At 44.0% G+C, this 16,750-nt stretch overlaps 1 protein-coding gene across 2 annotated transcripts; it reads left to right on the top strand.

Annotated features, from left to right (window-relative positions):
• The first annotated feature begins 1,921 nt into the window (after positions 1 to 1,921).
• Positions 1,922 to 15,181, top strand: BLOS2 (biogenesis of lysosome organelles complex 1 subunit-like protein). Of its 2 annotated transcripts, XM_086772625.1 has the most exons (4): positions 1,922 to 2,100; positions 2,349 to 2,461; positions 14,319 to 14,525; positions 14,665 to 15,181. In XM_086772625.1, exons 3-4 carry the CDS (start codon positions 14,337 to 14,339, stop codon positions 14,932 to 14,934), a joined length of 459 nt encoding a protein of 152 aa, XP_086628751.1. In that variant the 5' UTR covers positions 1,922 to 2,100; positions 2,349 to 2,461; positions 14,319 to 14,336; the 3' UTR covers positions 14,935 to 15,181. The 2 variants fall into 2 exon arrangements, with proteins under 2 accessions (XP_086628751.1, XP_086628750.1); XM_086772624.1 differs by lacking the exon at positions 2,349 to 2,461 and having other exon boundaries at positions 1,927 to 2,100.
• Positions 15,182 to 16,750: the final 1,569 nt, after the last annotated feature.

The following is a 16,750-nucleotide window of genomic DNA, read 5'->3' as shown; positions in this document are numbered from 1 at the left end:
TCACCTATAGAGAAATTAGGGCAAACACAAACATTGTGCAGGAGGTTGAAAATCTGTGCATGGCCGCCCCCCCCCCCCTCTCTCTCTCTCTCTCTCTCTCTCTCTCTCTCTCTCTCTTGCTTCAACACAAATATAGTGCTGTGTGCATTATAAATAATCTTTCAATTATTTATAGAGACTGTTTTAAATTAAATAACTGTTTTTAAGCAATTATGGGGCCGACTACACTGTAGTTGCTTCCATGCTTCCAACTACCTTGTCTCCATATTAGTGGAAGTTGGAAGCATGCAGATGAGCAGGTTATATCAATACGTGCTAGGCGAGGGAACAACGGGTGAAACATCAAGGTGGCTATGGCTATTGCTTATGCTGACATTAGACGAACAGCTCGTGGAAGGAGTACTACCCATGGTGGAACAACCGCGAGAGTAAGGTATATGGGTTCTCACTTCAAAGGTAATATGCCACCATCTATTTTGTGTTATGTGCGTGTTATAGGATAAACCCACCTTGAGAGGGCAATGGATGGCCGAGCGCATGCACTGCACTTGCTCGTTTGCATGCATGAAAGTGTAGTGGAAGTTGGAAGATGGTGATGCTCCTCGGATTCCCTAATCACATGTTATATCGAATGTGAAAGCCACAACATTCTCTTCAAAGGTAATATGCCACCATCTATTCTGTGTTGTGTGCGTGTTACAGGGTAAACCCACATTGAGAGGGCAATGGATGGCCGAGTGCATGCACTGCACTTGCTCATCTGCATGCACAAAAGCGTGTTAGTGGAAGTTGGAAGATGGTGATGCTCCTCGGATTCCCTAATCACAGGTTATATCGAATGTGAAAGCTGCAACATTCTCTGCATCATCCCGGTAGGCACACTTTCGTGGCCTTACTAAAGAAGCAACACACATGCAACACAACGCACAGAGAGAGGGGAGAGGGAGAGAGAGAACTCACCTTGCAAACAGTGCAAAAATGAAGAGACGCTTGAATCCTTTTGAAAAGAGGAGTGGGTGTCACTTGAAACCTGCACAACATGTGCAAAATAGCAAAAAACACAAAGAAAGATTAGTCAAAGCAATATGCAGCGCGCACACACACACACACACACACACACACACACACACACACATCTCACCTGTAGCTTGCTCACCTCGCAAAGGCACTCAGACATTTGAAACCTGCACAAAAACACAAACAAAGATTAGTCTAAACATGTAACACACACACACACACACACACACACGCACAGAGCAACGAGAGAGAGAGTGAGAGAGCATAGTCGAAAAGGCATGTAACACACACACACACACACACACAAGAGAGAGAGAGAGAGATCTCACCAGCAGCTATGTGAATTTTTTAAAAAAAATGTTTAGGTGAAGATGAAGGAGCGCTGAATTTGAAACCCGCCAATCTCTGAAACCTCTACATGGCATAAATTCTCTGCAGCTGCGTAAAACTCGGAAGCTTTTTGCACAGATTGGAGAGACGGCGCGACAGACTGCATGGAGAGAGGCAGACTGGAGAGATGATGTCATAAAGCAGACCAACACACAGACTGCATGGAAAGAGAGAATGTGGGAGCCCAGAAAATTTAGACACGTGGTAGAGGAGAGGATGCATTGTTAAATTATAAATAGATTCAAAATGCCTAATGTTTACGAATGCTCGACCGCCCAAAAACATCTAAGCTATATATATATATTATATCTTAGCAAGCAATACACATGTTGTAGGCTAGTCTAGATTCCATAATCCTATATCATTAAGGGCATGGCACAACTAAGAACTATAGTACAGAAGTGGCGACAGTTTGTCAAAAGTAACATTAACCAAATGTGGTTAACAAACAAAGTTACCTTGTTGTGCATAATCAATCAATTGACTCCCAAATTTTCGACCCCAATTGCATGGTTTTCCATTATAGAAAGCCTGCAAACTATGTGATTGGTTGGGAAAAATGTTTTGGACGTCGTATTGACTTACGTCACCAAAATGAATGCCACACGATCCGATGTCTTTTCGGTGAATCAAGGGAGTGAATGCTTCTGCTCACCATCACTAAGGAAACTCGCTCTCTGCATTCCATCGAAGGTATGCCTCCATCTCTGATTTGTTTTTGTGGTTGTTGTAGCTAGCTTCGCCTTTTCGGGTTTTTAGGGCTTGTGAGAGGAAAGGGGTTAGGGAAAAGGCTTTCTCTGTGCTACTTCTCTTCAATAGCATGCCTTTATGAACGTTTAAATAATTACAAGCCGCTGGTTTCCCAAAATTAAAAGTCTTCTAAGAAGTGCTCTTTTTTTTTTTTTTTTTTTGGGTGGGGAGGGGGGGGGGGGGTTTTGTAGATTGAATTTATGGTACACACAAAGCAAGATGTATTGGATAATCATGTCAAATTACCTGCTGCAAGCATGCCTGTTGTCGGGATTTGTATTATGCTGCCCTTATTTATATGAAGGTAGTTTATTGTTGTGCCACCCTAAAGTATGCGGTCATGCCATTAGCAGATAATTTTGTCCTGCAGACAGGGCCTTGTTGCCTTTCTTGTGTACATTCACTTTAAAGTTTACAGTAATCAAAAAATAGCTAGGGTTCCCACATACAAGGTGTACTACCCCTTCAGCATATAGAGATGCATCTTGCCTTAGCACTCCATCCACATCCCCACCCCCCCTTTATATTGTTTGTATATGGGCTCCACCAATCCATGATGATTCACAGTTGTATCCAGACACATGCACACTTTTTCTTTTCTTTCTTTTTCTTTTCTTCGGATGACCGGAAGAACACAGTTGTATTATTTTTTGTCTCATAGGTAGACTTTGGCCTCTCGTAGACGTTAATATATCTTTCTTTCTTTCTTTCTTTCTTTCTCATCTCTCTCTTGGAACTTCAGCATTTTTGTCATTCGACTACATCTTTCCGCTGCCCTCTAACAACCTTTGGCACAAATTTTTCAGTTGTGGCCAATCGGTGAAGACCAACAAGCTAGCTTGTAGAGCAACAGGCCAGCTGCTGCACTTTGTTTGGCTTCTGCTGCCATCTATTGGGGCCATCACTTCTTCAGCCCTGGAGCTGCCCACATCATGCCCACCCCTGGCTGCCGCTCACACACCTACGCACCAATGGAGAGCAATGCTTCTGTCCAACCTGGGATCAAAGAGTCCTGCTCCACTAAGCCTGTTCCTAATAGCTGTGCTTTGCCTCAAGGTGGAACATGACTCACAACCGGGCCTATTGATCTCAAGCATGCTATGCAGATCTATGTCTAACTCCATCCAGTGCCATAAGAGGGATGTAAGATATCATACATCGCCGATGCTGAGGCTGTGAGTGGCGTGAACATGTACCCTGAGTCTGAATGAAAGCGAGCTAGCCTCTCCTGTGTCTCCATCTGGTGTCTCATCCGGACAGCTGCTCTCTCTCGGTGACGGAGTCGGGGTGCTCTGTGTCTAGTCTGTCTAGGTCTCCTGATGTACTAATCTCAAGAAAAGAGTGGATACAACTAGCCCATAGGCGAGGAGTGGACTCCGTAGGCAGAGGGCTGAAGGTGCTCACCAAGAATGATCAAGGAATGATGATAAAATGAGGAAAGAGGGCAGCCCATATATATACTCCATCATCAGGTGGCCGATTGCCTCCTAGTGGCCTACACGACCTGAAAATAGGTGAAATACTCCATAAAATGGGTGGGCAACCCACATCAAAGGCCCATATAATAGGGAAAAATATGGGGAATGCCTGAGCATAGAAATGCCCCCCATAGACACTAGAAAAGCCACCAATAGGAGATGATATATGCTAACACCCTCTCTCAGCTCCTAAGACCCAAGGAGCTGCCATGAACATCGATAGATGACTGAGATAATCCTTTGGTGAATAAGTCTGCAGTGTTGTCTTGGGTAGGACAATATTCAAGGATAATGTCTCCCTCCAAGATCCGTTCCCGCACAAAGTATTGGATCTCTATATGCTTGGTCCGTGCATGAAATACCAGATTCTTAGTAATAGCCAAGCAACTCTGGTTGCTGCATGAGATAAGGGTAGGCTGTTGCTGTCGAAAACCGATCTCAAGGAGGTGCCGCAACTAAATCACCTCACAAGTAGCCGAACAAGCTGCTCGATACTTTGCCTCAGTCGATGAAAGCACTATCGTGGGTTGCTTTTTATGTGTCCATGAAATGGCTCCAGATCCAAGAGTAAAGCAATACCCTGTAGTGGATTGTTGGGAATCCGCATCTCCAGCCCAGTCGGAGTCGCTCCAGCCACGTAAAGTAGCATAGGAAATGCCAAAATCCTTGGTACCTTTCAAGTAACGCAACACACGTAGTGATGCCTGCCAATGAGTGTCCAATGGTGCATGCATGAAAGCACTGAGAGTTCCCACCACAAATGCACAATCAGGCTGTGTGTTGAGCAACCAAATCAAGGAACCAGCCAGTTTCCTGTACATAAGTGTATTTGCCACTGGATCGGATGCAGAAGAAAGTTTGATGCCGGGGTCCATGGAGGAAGTGATGGGCTTACAGTCTGTCATCCTGAAAGCCTCTAGCAGCTCTGTAACATACCGTTGTTGTGAGATGAATATGCCATCTAAGTGCTGAAAAATCTCCAATCCAAGAAAGAAGTGAAGCAACCCAAGATCTGTCACCTTGAATTCCCGACTGAGGGCAACCTTTGTCTGAGCAATGTGTGCTGCATGGCTGCCTGTGATGATCAAGTCGTCCACATAGAGAATGATGAGAGTATTCAACCCTTTCTTGGGATAAATGTAAAGATTTGGATTAGTCGCCGCCGACCGCTTGAAACCCTTCTATTGAAAGAAAGCATCAATCTTCTCATACCAAGCTTTGGGGGCTTGTTTCAAACCATATAAGGCCTTTTTCAGCTTGTAGACCATAGCTTTGGAGCCAGGAACCTGAAATCTCGGGGGCTGTTCCACATAAACTTCCTCCTTTAGCTCCCCGTTGAGGAATGCCGACTTGACATCCACCTGAAAGATGGGCCAATGAGAGTGTGCTGTAAGAGCAAGAACAGTCCGTAATACGAGCAATTGGTGCAAAGGTATCATCAAAATCAACGCCAGCTATTCAGAGAATAGCCTTTGGTCACAAGACTAGCCTTGTGTTTATCTAGAGTCCCATCCGATTTGTACTTGGTCTTATAGATCCACTTGACACCAATCACCTTCCGCTTTGCCGGTCCAGGAACCAGCCCCTAAGTTTGATTCCGCTCAATAGAGTCAAGCTCTGCTTTCATGGCCCGCTTCCAAGGTAGTTTGGAAAGTGCCTCCCCAATATGAGTAGGTTTCGAGTCCTTCCCGATGCATGACATCAGTGCATAATTGATGTACAGGCTCTTCTGAGATGATGTCGTGGTACGCAACTGCTCCGATCGACGGGGACCCCTTGCTGGAGGTGAAGGCAACCGTGTTACCCTTGAGTCTCGCAAAGTCTAGTACAACCAATTGGGAATCTGGGATCCCCTCTCAGAAGTTGAACCCTGCTTCTGAGATGAAGCCTGTTGTGGAGCAACCACCAAAATCTCCTCCTCCTAATCAATGCTGGATGATTCCTCCGCTTGAGGTGCTGGAGGACGTGCCGGGTCAAGTCAAGGAAGAGGAACATGAGGATCCAGCGGCGAGGAACCAAGGAGAGGTTGAGTCGAATCAACCCCTGAAGATGAAGAAGCCCCCTTTGCAACGAAAGATGAAGTCTCATTAACCACCACATCTCTGCTAATGATGATCTTTGAGGTTGCAGGATCGTAGAGCCAATAACCTTTAGATTTTGAGTTGTAACCAACCAAAATATGATGCTTGGACTTAGCATCCAGCTTCCCCCTGTCACCATCAGGTACATGAACAAATGCATGAGACCCAAAAACCCGAAAATGACAAACTGTGGGTTTTCTACCGAGGTAGGTCTGAAGGGGGTCTATCCTGGAACAGTAGTAGTAGGGGACCGATTAAGAATATAAACAGCAGTAGCAACTGCCTCTGGTCTGCCTCCGGTCAAGGTTTTTGGTCTTGGACTCGAGATCAATCAAGGTGACAAAAGCTGACTCCTCCACAACTTGCCCCTCTGTCCTTTGACTTCCCTTCCAAATCCTGCATGCGACTCCGGAATTGTCGCCATAAGTGCCCCTATTTGGAGCAATAATCACAAACCTTCTAGTTGCTAGAAGAATTAGAAGTTGAAGACCCCTTCGGCTTTGCATCCTTGGAGTCTTCGGAGTCCTTAGAATCCTTAGAAGGAAGTGCCCACCTTTGCTTCTGTTAGGCTGTCCCCCTCTCTGGCCAATAAAAGCGTGGGTACCTTCTTTGAAGAAGAATCCTTGAATCTGCTCTCTTGATCAAGGACCATAGGCAGCAGCTCATCCCACGTAATGGTTTCCATCCGTCTTGAGGTAAGAAGTGAAGAATAGAAACTCTCATATTTCGGGGGCAACTGAGCAAGTATCCAGATGGCCATATTCTCAGAGGAAATCTCCTTCCCGCACCTAGAAATCTCAGATCGCAATGACTCCAGTTTGTTGATGTGATCCCGCATAGAAGTAGAATCAGTGGGTGGATGGTCGCCTGCTGTCCCAGGCAGCCGATTGCCATGTGGGAGTGCCATGTGGCACACGTGTTGGCCTCCTTGATGCTCGACTTGTTAAGAATCCCTACTATGGGATTGATCATGGTGATTAGCATAGAGATTAAGCATAACTAGGGTGGGTTATACCACACTAAGAAATCCATTAGATAGAGAGAGAGAGAGAGTAGCACACTCAACACAAGTTCTATTGCATATCACAAAGAACCATACAATAAGGCTTCTAATATAGATAGCCCTCATCTCACTTTACATGCGTGCATCCATGTGGCACTCTTTTTCACTCTTTTGGTCAACACTCACACACCATACAATATCATATGTGGAATTCTTATCTTTCCACAATATCTTGCACCTCTAAGGTGCTTTCCCAGGCACACTCCGAAGATTACATCTCTCAATACCCCCTCTTAATCGAGGTGTTCTACAACTCACCCATCATCCGTACAATGTAGCATTGCACATGTCACACACGGGCACGTGTATACGGAACCAATTCACTACCAAAACAGCATACATACATCAACCATTCTTGGCATATACATGATTACCATCATTGTGAAACATTACATCAGCATATACATCCTGCAAACATAAACCAACTTGCACATGACACAGCACTAGCGGCTGAAGTTGGGCCAGCCCCCACCCCCATTCCCCCTTATTACCAACAAAAGTATTTATATGTACAAGATGCGGGTGCCCGGAGAGTACACACTCATTCAGCCGACACCAGATTTATCCAACTGTGGAAACATAGGTAAACACATTACCTGCAACTCCTCGGTCACCAACCAAGGTCGAGCGGTCACCAACCACTCTTGTTGCAACACCCTCGGTCAGCAACCAAGGTTGAGCGATCACCAACTGCTTCTGTAGAACACCCTCGGTCACCAACTAGGGTAGAGTGATCACCAACCACTCCTCTACTTTGATAGAGCGGTCACCAACCCTCTAAGAAAGTGCTGTCCCAAACCTGCAAAACAGTAACGAGCCATGGTTTTGGCTCTTTGGCCACCCACAGGCTCCACCAGATCACATTCCCAGGCCCGGTACTTGTCTAGGGACATGTTTGCTCAAGTTTCGTCGTGAGAAACCTCCTGCAAACCTGTAAAAGCAGCCAATAATGGCCCTTATAATAGTCGGCCAACTCCTGTAGAGGCTCTGCTCACTCCGTCCAAGCCCTATTTTCAGCAGAGAAGCCCAAAAACAGTCCCAACAGCCATGCACAAGCTCCTGGAGCCAAATCGATCAGCCTGCAGCCCCTGTAGATGAAGTTGACCTGCCCTGTAGAGAGAGAAATAGCAGCCAGCCAGCCTTGGGACCCTTGTACTTCGCATGTATTCCACCTTTAGCTCATGCGTATGAGTAAACTTGCTGTTTTTCCTGTCCACACAGCTCCTAATAGCCCACGATTTCCAGATGAGTGCTCTACAAGTCAGGGCTTGCCCACTTTGGCCCTCCCACACCCAGAATAGCAACTCGTGAAGCTTTTTGGGAATGCCCGGGTGCCCATCTGTCATATTTGGCCTTGGTTCATTAAAAATAGTCCACCCTGATGTGAACTCACTTATAAAATTATAAGTGTGTCCGCCCACACTTTAAGTGAATGTGAATCCTGCACCCAATAAATCTTATTTACATGAAATAATGAATAAATTGGGTTAAGTATGCACACTTACCACGTGCGAAACACATAAGGAAACCATATGAGTCCCAAACAGGTGTGCACACGCATATCCACGGGTTGTTCGGGCGTCCCCGGTGCCCGTGGTGGACATTCACAGGCAAAATACCAAGCAATGTCCAGGCATCAAAAACAAGTCATCCATGCATGTGCAACTCACATACATATGCTGGTGCACAAACATAGTGGATGAAATCTCCCAACTTACATCTTGTACATTCAACTAGCTCGTTCACAAGCGCAGTCCACACAAGACCAAAAAGTAATGACCAGGGTAACCACCCTTCCATGAGTCCAGAGTCACTCACGAGGGTTACCACCCTTCCACGAGTTCATAAATCATGCCAGGAACTCACACCAGGATACCAATTCTTCCATGGAGCCCTTCCACATGTATTCAATCATGACATCATTTTAGACGTCTACTAGAGAAGTGGTGACATTCCCCCCGGCTTCTAATCAGTTGCCCGCAGCTGAAAAGCTTCCAAGTAGGCCGCAAGAAGATCTGGATAGTCTTTAAAATATGCCTCGTCCATCCACTTCGCATCAAGTGCTGGATAGTTCTTGAACTTCACAAGGTACTTACGGACAAGCCTGCCTCTAGCAGCTTTCCGCTCCTTGTGAAAAACAATCTGCTCATGCTGCAATACCTCTTCCAGCTCATCAACCTCGGGTTGATCTTCCATAACTGGCTCCACGGGCTGAGGACCAACATATCTCTTCAAGAGACTGACATGGAAAGCATTATGAATCCGCCAATGATCTGGCAACACTAGCTTGTAAGCTACCTCATTGATCTTTTCCAAGATCTGAAATGGTCCATAATACCTGCAAGATAGCTTCGGATAGTTACCATCTTTCCTAATCTGCTTGCAAAGGCGAGCCTTTTGGAATTTCAATAAAACCCAATCTTCATCCTTCAAATCCAATTGCTTTCTATGCTTATCTGCAGCTTTCTTATGCTTATCCAGGGATCTCTGTATGGCTGTCCGGACCTGTGCAAAGGCCATATCCAAATCCTTACATACTCATCTGCTGCAAATATCTCATCCTTCGTGCGAAGGATAGGTGGCAAAATAATCTTGCTATAAACAATCTCAAAGGGCGCCTTGCTCGTAGAAGTATGCACTATATTGTTGTAAGCAAACTCTACTAGTGACAAATACTTCTCCCAATTTGATTTGCGGTCAGCCACATAGCATTTCAAAAGATCAAGCACTGCTGAATTTGCAATCCCACTCTGCCCATCTGTCTCTGGATGATATGCAGAAGAGAAATTCAGCTCGTTCCCATGTTATCAAACAATGCTCGCCAAAAGAGACTTGTGGTGCGAGGATCACGATCCCCCACAATCGTCTTTGACATACCCTGATGCTTGAAAACCTGTGCCATAAATATCTTTGCCATATGCTCTGTCTTTATGGTCTTCTGTACCGGAATAAAATGTGCTTGCTTACTGAACCTATCCACAATAGTTCAGATGGCATCATTCCCTTGCTGTGTCTTAGGAAGACCTGTGATAAAATCGGGAGTACGCCCCCTAATAGACCTCCCTACAGGGTGAGTGCAAGTCAGCAAGAAGAGATTATGGCGCAAGTTAATGACTTGCTTGAGAAAGGGTTGATACGTCCTAGTTCATCTCCTTATTGCTCACCTATGTTGCTGGTGCAAAAGAAAGACGAGACGTACAGGATGTGTGGGGATTATCGTGCCCTTAACAAGGTGACGATAACGAACAAGTTTCTGATACCACATATCGATGATATTTTGGATAGGCTGGAGGGTGCAGCATGTTTTAGCCGCATCGATCTTAAGAGTGGATATAATCAGATACGGGTGGCCCCTCAAGATATTCACAAAACTACTTTTCGTACACAGTTTGGGCTTTATGAGTTCTTGGTGGTCCCGTTTGGACTTACCAATGCTCCTGCCACATTTAATCGTATGATGGATTGGATCTTCAGAGCACACAGAAAGTTCATAGATACTTTCTTTGATGACATCATTGTGTTCTCTAAAGATGAAAAGCAGCATAAGGAGCATTTGGCCATAGTGTTTGAAGAGCTTCGTCGCCATAAGCTCTACATTAATGGCAAGAAGAGTGAATTTTTCTTGGCTGAAATTCATTACCTTGGTCATATTGTATCCAAGGATGGGGTACGTATGGATCCCGCCAAGTTGCAGGCTATAAAAGATTGGCCAGAATTAAATAATGTACATGAGATCAAGAGCTTTCTGGGATTATGCTCATATTATCACCAGTTTATTAAGCTCTTTGCCGAGATTGCTTCACCTTTGCATGATTTAACAAAGAAGAAAGCTATTTTTCACTGGGGTAACAAGCAAAGGAATGCCTTTCTTAGATTAAAGGAAGCAATCATGACTGGACCGGTGTTGATCATTCCAGATTTGCATAAACCTTTCTCGGTGGAATGTGATGCATGTGGGAGTTGTATTGGTGCAGTGTTGAACCAGGAAGGCCATGCAGTGGCATATGAGAGCCGTCGGTTGCAACATGCCGAACTCTACTTGCAGGTTTACAAGAAAGAGTCATTGGCAGTGATTCATGCTCTCACGATGTGGAAGCATTATCTTTTGGGAGCTGAATTTACCGTTAAGACTGATCATCAGAGTCTACGATATTTTCTTACACAGACTAAACTATCTGAGAAACATATGCGATAGGCAAACTTCCTATCTATGTTTCATTTTCAGATCTTACATCTAGTAAGAAGAATGTAGTGGCCGATGCACTATCCCGAAGGCCTCAAGTAAGTGCTATTACAGTAGCCTATCATCAGGACTTATCAAATATGCGAAATTCTTATCATACAGATGATGATTTTCAGCATATATGGGCTGGTTTTCAGCAGGGTATAGCAGCCCCGAATTACTCCATACATGATGGGTATTTGATCATTCATAATTGCTTGTGTACATAAGAATTTGAGGTAGAAAGTGACGGATGAATGCCATGCACCGCCTTATGCCGGGCATAGAGGAATCCTTGCCACTGTTATAAGTGAAACTAAGCTAAACTGGGGAAAAAATCTCCACTAACTGAAGTAAAAAGTGAAACTAAGCTAAACTGGGGAAAAAATCTCCACTAACTGAAGTAAAAAGTGCTCCAGTAATCTACTGATGATCACTAGCACTCCTCTGGGTGCATACACAGCATAAAACCCAACACTATGCACATGCATACACATTCGCTTTTGAGCTCTACACGGCTCGGCGGGTAGGAGAACCCTCATGCAATTGGGTGATTACAAATCTCGTTTTGAGCTTTCGATGTGCTCGGGTACGGTTACCCCCCCATACAATGGGTGAAAATCCAATTTCAAAGCATTTCAGTCAAAGTTTTAACTAATGAAGGTGTGTGAATCCTCCCTTAAATTTAATAAGGGTCAAGCCCAATAAGGATATCAAATTATCCTTTTTTGTTTTGTTGCAGCATGCTGATTTAAATGCTTCTCTCGTTGTCATTTGCATGCCAAATGGCACGGGGCTTGCCTTGACTGCGCCGGCCATTGTTGACTGTGCCTGGACCCATGTGTCAGGCATTTTACACGACAAATCCAGCTTGTTTGCGCCACATTGCTTGGGCCCTGCATCACGTGGCTATCATCTTCTTCTTGACTCTGGTTCTCAGATGTGGTTGCTACAGCCATTGAACTTCACAGACAGGTCCGCCATAGCTCGACTTGGCTCATGCTGCTCCGAACACTTTCGCTTCCCTACTTGCGCGTCAACCACTAGTTGCTGAGATTTCTCATGGTCTCGTACAGACCTTGCGATGCTGACAATGTCTGTGCTGCGCTTTCTTTTACTACTTTCTCTTCCTTCCATGCTGCTCGACCTAAATATAGCCTGAGCTCTCTATTGAGCTACTCGGGTCATCGTCTTCTTTGTGTTGCTATTGCTGATGTGCTGCTCCTGCCTGCAGATCCACATGCTATTGCTGCTATGTTGCTCTACTTCCTGCAGATGCTGACTGAGCTATTGCATCGCTTGCTAATGCCTGCTGCTACAGTGCTGCTGATGCACTTGCTCTAGTCCCTTTTCTTGTTGTTGCTACTGCTGAAGGTGTTCTTTGAGATAACATCTCTAAGGTCAACATCTTCTGTATTGAACTTTCTCTCTCTTGTGCACACAAGCATCCGTTTCTGGCCGTCTTTGCTAGCTCATACTATGATGATGATCCTATCATCATTGCTGCATCTTCAGTCTTCCGCGCCATTTTCTTCTAAAGGCTTTTGTGAGCTTTCCATTGAGCTTCACATGCAACTTCTCATTGCTACAAATCTTTGCCTCTTTGGGAAGGTTTGGTAGCACTGGGTCTCTATCCGCTCAACGCCCAAACCTCTAATTGCTTCAATAGTAGCCACCATTTGACTACTTTAAGCTCCACATTGAGCTTAGATGTGTATTGTCATCCATGCATCACTTTCAAGGGTGCTTCTTTGGAAGGTTTCTCGCAAGAAACCCAAGGTGCCGATGTTGTGGAAGTTGCCATGACTCCCACCTAGAGTTGCTCATCTTCAATGAACAACACACAAGTGCATCTTCTTCTCGATGCACACACATAGACTCCAAATTGAGCCCACAACTTGCTTGCTCGCAGCCAAGCAAAATGCACCTTCTGGTCCTCATTTGCCATATGCGGATTCACAAATCCCATCACCATAGTAGTCCTTAATATATTGAGCATACACTATACCCAAAACACCAAAAAATCAAGGAAAAATCACAAAATACCTTCATGTTGCAATCTCCTTTTGCACCTTCACTTTGTTGGAAGCTTCTTTGATGACAACGGTGACTCCATGATGCAAATCCTTGCTTGTATCCTTAATTGTCAGCTTCATTGTTGTTGCAAAACTTCACTCTAACTCAACATTGGCGGCTTATTTTCTCTAATCTTGCTGAAATCTCCATTTTCAGCTTTGTAGGCAGCTTCATAATCTCTCCAATCACCAACAACATAATCTCTCTCCAAATGCAATACTAATGACAATGAGTGTGCTTAATTTTTTCATAATAAAACGAAAATAATGCTTAATCAAATAACCTCACAACCAAGAAAACTATACATAAAAAATCATTGCTTAATGAAATAACCTCATAACCAAGAAAACTATACATAAATATTCACCATAATCAAGAGCCCATCCTAGCTCTGATACCATGTTAAGAATCCCTACTATGGGATTGATCATTCTGATAAGCATAGAGATTAAGCATAACTAGGGTGGGTTATACCACACCAAGAAATCCATGAGAGAGAGAGAGAGAGAGAGAAAGAGAGAGGAAATCCTCTAACCAGTCTAACTTGTTGCACAAGTGAGTTATGACGCAATTGTCTACAATTCACTGTTGCGAAGTAGTAGATAACATGGCTATCTCCTCTGTATCTTCTTCTATGCTGACAAAGAGGTCTTCTTTCTTGGTTTGGCAACATTACCACCCTCTGTCTTGGCCTCTTGGTTGGCTGGACTTTTCTCCCCCTCCGCTGTTCGCTCATAGCAATTTTAAGTAAAATGTCTAGACTTCTTTCCACAGAAGAAACAATATTTTTAGTTCTTATTATTCTTGTTAAAAGATTCACTGGATGACTCCTACTTTTCCCTTTGCTTTTTTCTCTTGAACGGCCGGTGTGTTGGTCTGATAGAGATTCTTACTCATCTCCCAATCTTCCGCGGCAGTTTTTGAACCTTGAATGTGTTTAATAACAATATTCACACAATTCATGATAATGCAAGCAAGTGCCTGTGCATCCATCTTTTCCCAATTGCGGATGTAGTTGGGACTGACTTCATTTCCTTTGGTTTCTTCAAAGTGCAATTGGTAATTTCCCATACATCTTGTGCAGTGGGTGGCTTTCCTTTTGGGGTGGGGGGGGCTGGGTGGGTGTTTGTTCTAGCTTTAAAATATTATTACAGAAAGCGATTCTTATGTCTAGTGTAGGTTTCTTGGTGTGCAGTTGATGTCTCTGCCTTTAACAAATGAATCTTTCAAATTTATAACAGGCATTGTTGCATTCGTAAATGGCGGAGACCTCATCTCAGGAAGTGCCTTCAAAACCTCCTGCAATTAGTAGCTCCCAAGAGCCCCAAGAAGCAGCATTAAAAACTCAAGGAAAGGAGGCAGAGGTGCAACAGCAGCAGGACCCCCTTGCAGCAGCAATTCGTTCTCTTTTTGTAAATGTTGCCATGATCGTGCAGTCCCAGCTTCAGGTTAGTTCATATAATTGCGCTAGATGAGGAAGCCGTCCTGGCCCTTGAACACAAGCTCTTCAATAGTTTATCTGATTGTTTCTTGGAAATACCCATTGTTTGTAATGTCAAGGAAACTCCTGTGCGGTTGTTTGTGCAGTGTAACACAGAGTCATTGGAGCTCCTTGAAAGGATGAATTTGCGTACAGCAGACGAGTACAATGAATTTGGAGACTTTGCAGCAGGTCTGCGCGTGTTTGTAGAACGGCTCAAGTTGAAGAATGATAGCTTTCAACAATATATTCAACAGATTGATGAGATTGAGCAAGAAGTTTCGGAGCTTGAGGGTGTGGTCTCAACGTTGAATGATCACACTGGTGCTTTGGAAGCCAAGCTTAGGAGGGCCTATGCTGAACGGCATATTGGCTGAGCATTCTATTTACTGAGGATCTTTACCTATTGAAAGTCAGAGGTTGGTGGTGCACAGTTAATGTTTACTTAATCTATTAAAGAGTTGTATCCTCTTGAAGTGTAAGGTAATGGAGGTTAGTGGATTGAGCTTTGCCAATGGAAGGTGGATCAATGGGAACGTTGTAAAGCTTTTATAATGAAGTGATTCATATAGCCATGCTGTGCGCTTCAGCATATCAAAGATAAATGTATGAGAAGTTGTTACATTCTCAACTGAAAGGCTACCAGCGCATATTGCTGCTCAATCTGGAGGAATCATGTTTATGGACAAAAACAAGCTCACAAGGTTTTCAAAATGATGGCTTAAAAGCTGTGTAGACCTGAAATTGACAAGTATTCGGAACCTTTAGATCTATGAGAAGATTGCTTCTGCTTTTAGGCTTGTTTCACTGCCCAGTCAAATCTTAGGGCTGTTGTTGGTAATTGGCCACCGACAGTTCCAACACCAATGACTAATAGCCATGAGACAGACAGCATCATTACAAGAAATGGCAATTATCGACTAATAGCAACTAGTGGGCTGGTGGGTGGTTACAAGAATCCCAGCTTTTCTTGTAAACTTTGAAAGACATGGAATGCATGAGTTATGTGAGGATGCACAAACTTTGAAAGACATGGAATGCACTAGTTATGTGAGGATGCACAATTTAGTCTATGGTTACTCATCTTGTGTCATTCTCAATTTCCCATCCCATCACGTTGGCAAATCTGTCAATGACTTAGGCCCAATCCCAGAATCCAATCTAATTATGTAGCTTGTTTGCATTTTTCAAATTAGTCGACTCCATAACGTTCACTACAACTAGCTTCTGCTATACCCATGACTGGTAGGTACTACACACATATAATCCCCATCTCTTGGTCATTAGCTTCGATGACTTCTCGCCATTTCTACGGCTCATCAACCTCCTCCCCTTCACTTTTGATGAATCTGACAAGCTGCAAGTGGAAGCGCGAAGAGCCACCAAGCCATTTTCAACCTATGCACAATTGTGTAGGCGACCAGTCTAAGCACTGTCCGCGCACAGTAGAAAAATAATTCAGACGAAGATGAGGTTGAGATGGCATGGGAAGGAGGAATTCATGGAAGAACCCTCGGATGCCCATGTAGCAATGCTAGATGATATTGCTTTTGATAACACATGTGAACACATTAGATGGGGCTTTGCAATTGATACACATGCCAATACGTTAGATGAGGCAAATTGACACACGTGTACATAATAGATGGTGCTTTACATATTGATGAGATATCCATCTCTATGGATCCATATTCTCCCAACTTTTCGGATTCTTGTAATTGTAATTCTGACAATTCAACTGCGGCACTCCTCCGTATGGATTTTGGGTCTAGCACATGAGTGAGATGACTGTTCTTCATTAGTTCCCTATGCCAACGAGCTTGGTGTATAATTGCATGCTTCTGTTGTTTTGACTAATCCGATCATCGGTTCTGATGACCGACTTTACAACATGGAGAATCTCTTGTGGTATCTAGAAAACCACCTTGACAAACTTGGGATGGACTCTACATCATCACATAGTGTTATGAGAATGTAGATAATTCGAGGACGCTTGGATTGTCTTTAAGTCATGCCAAATCATGTTAATATTGTGGGTAATGCCATTACAAATATTGATACATTTGGTGCACATTGACATATGCGTGTGGCTTCCTATGTTTGTTGTAATTGGTTTCTATGGCAAGGTGATTCTTGAACATGTGTGTGGTGATGGTTTGTATGTCTATGGAATATGTGTTGATTTTATTGAAT

This window comes from Cibotium barometz, chromosome 32 (assembly GCF_041138505.1).
Source record: "Cibotium barometz isolate CiBa-2024 chromosome 32, ASM4113850v1, whole genome shotgun sequence".
Classification (NCBI taxonomy): domain Eukaryota; kingdom Viridiplantae; phylum Streptophyta; class Polypodiopsida; order Cyatheales; family Cibotiaceae; genus Cibotium; species Cibotium barometz.
Note: the sequence above shows the minus strand (reverse complement) of the source record. Positions and strands in the feature narration are given on the sequence as shown.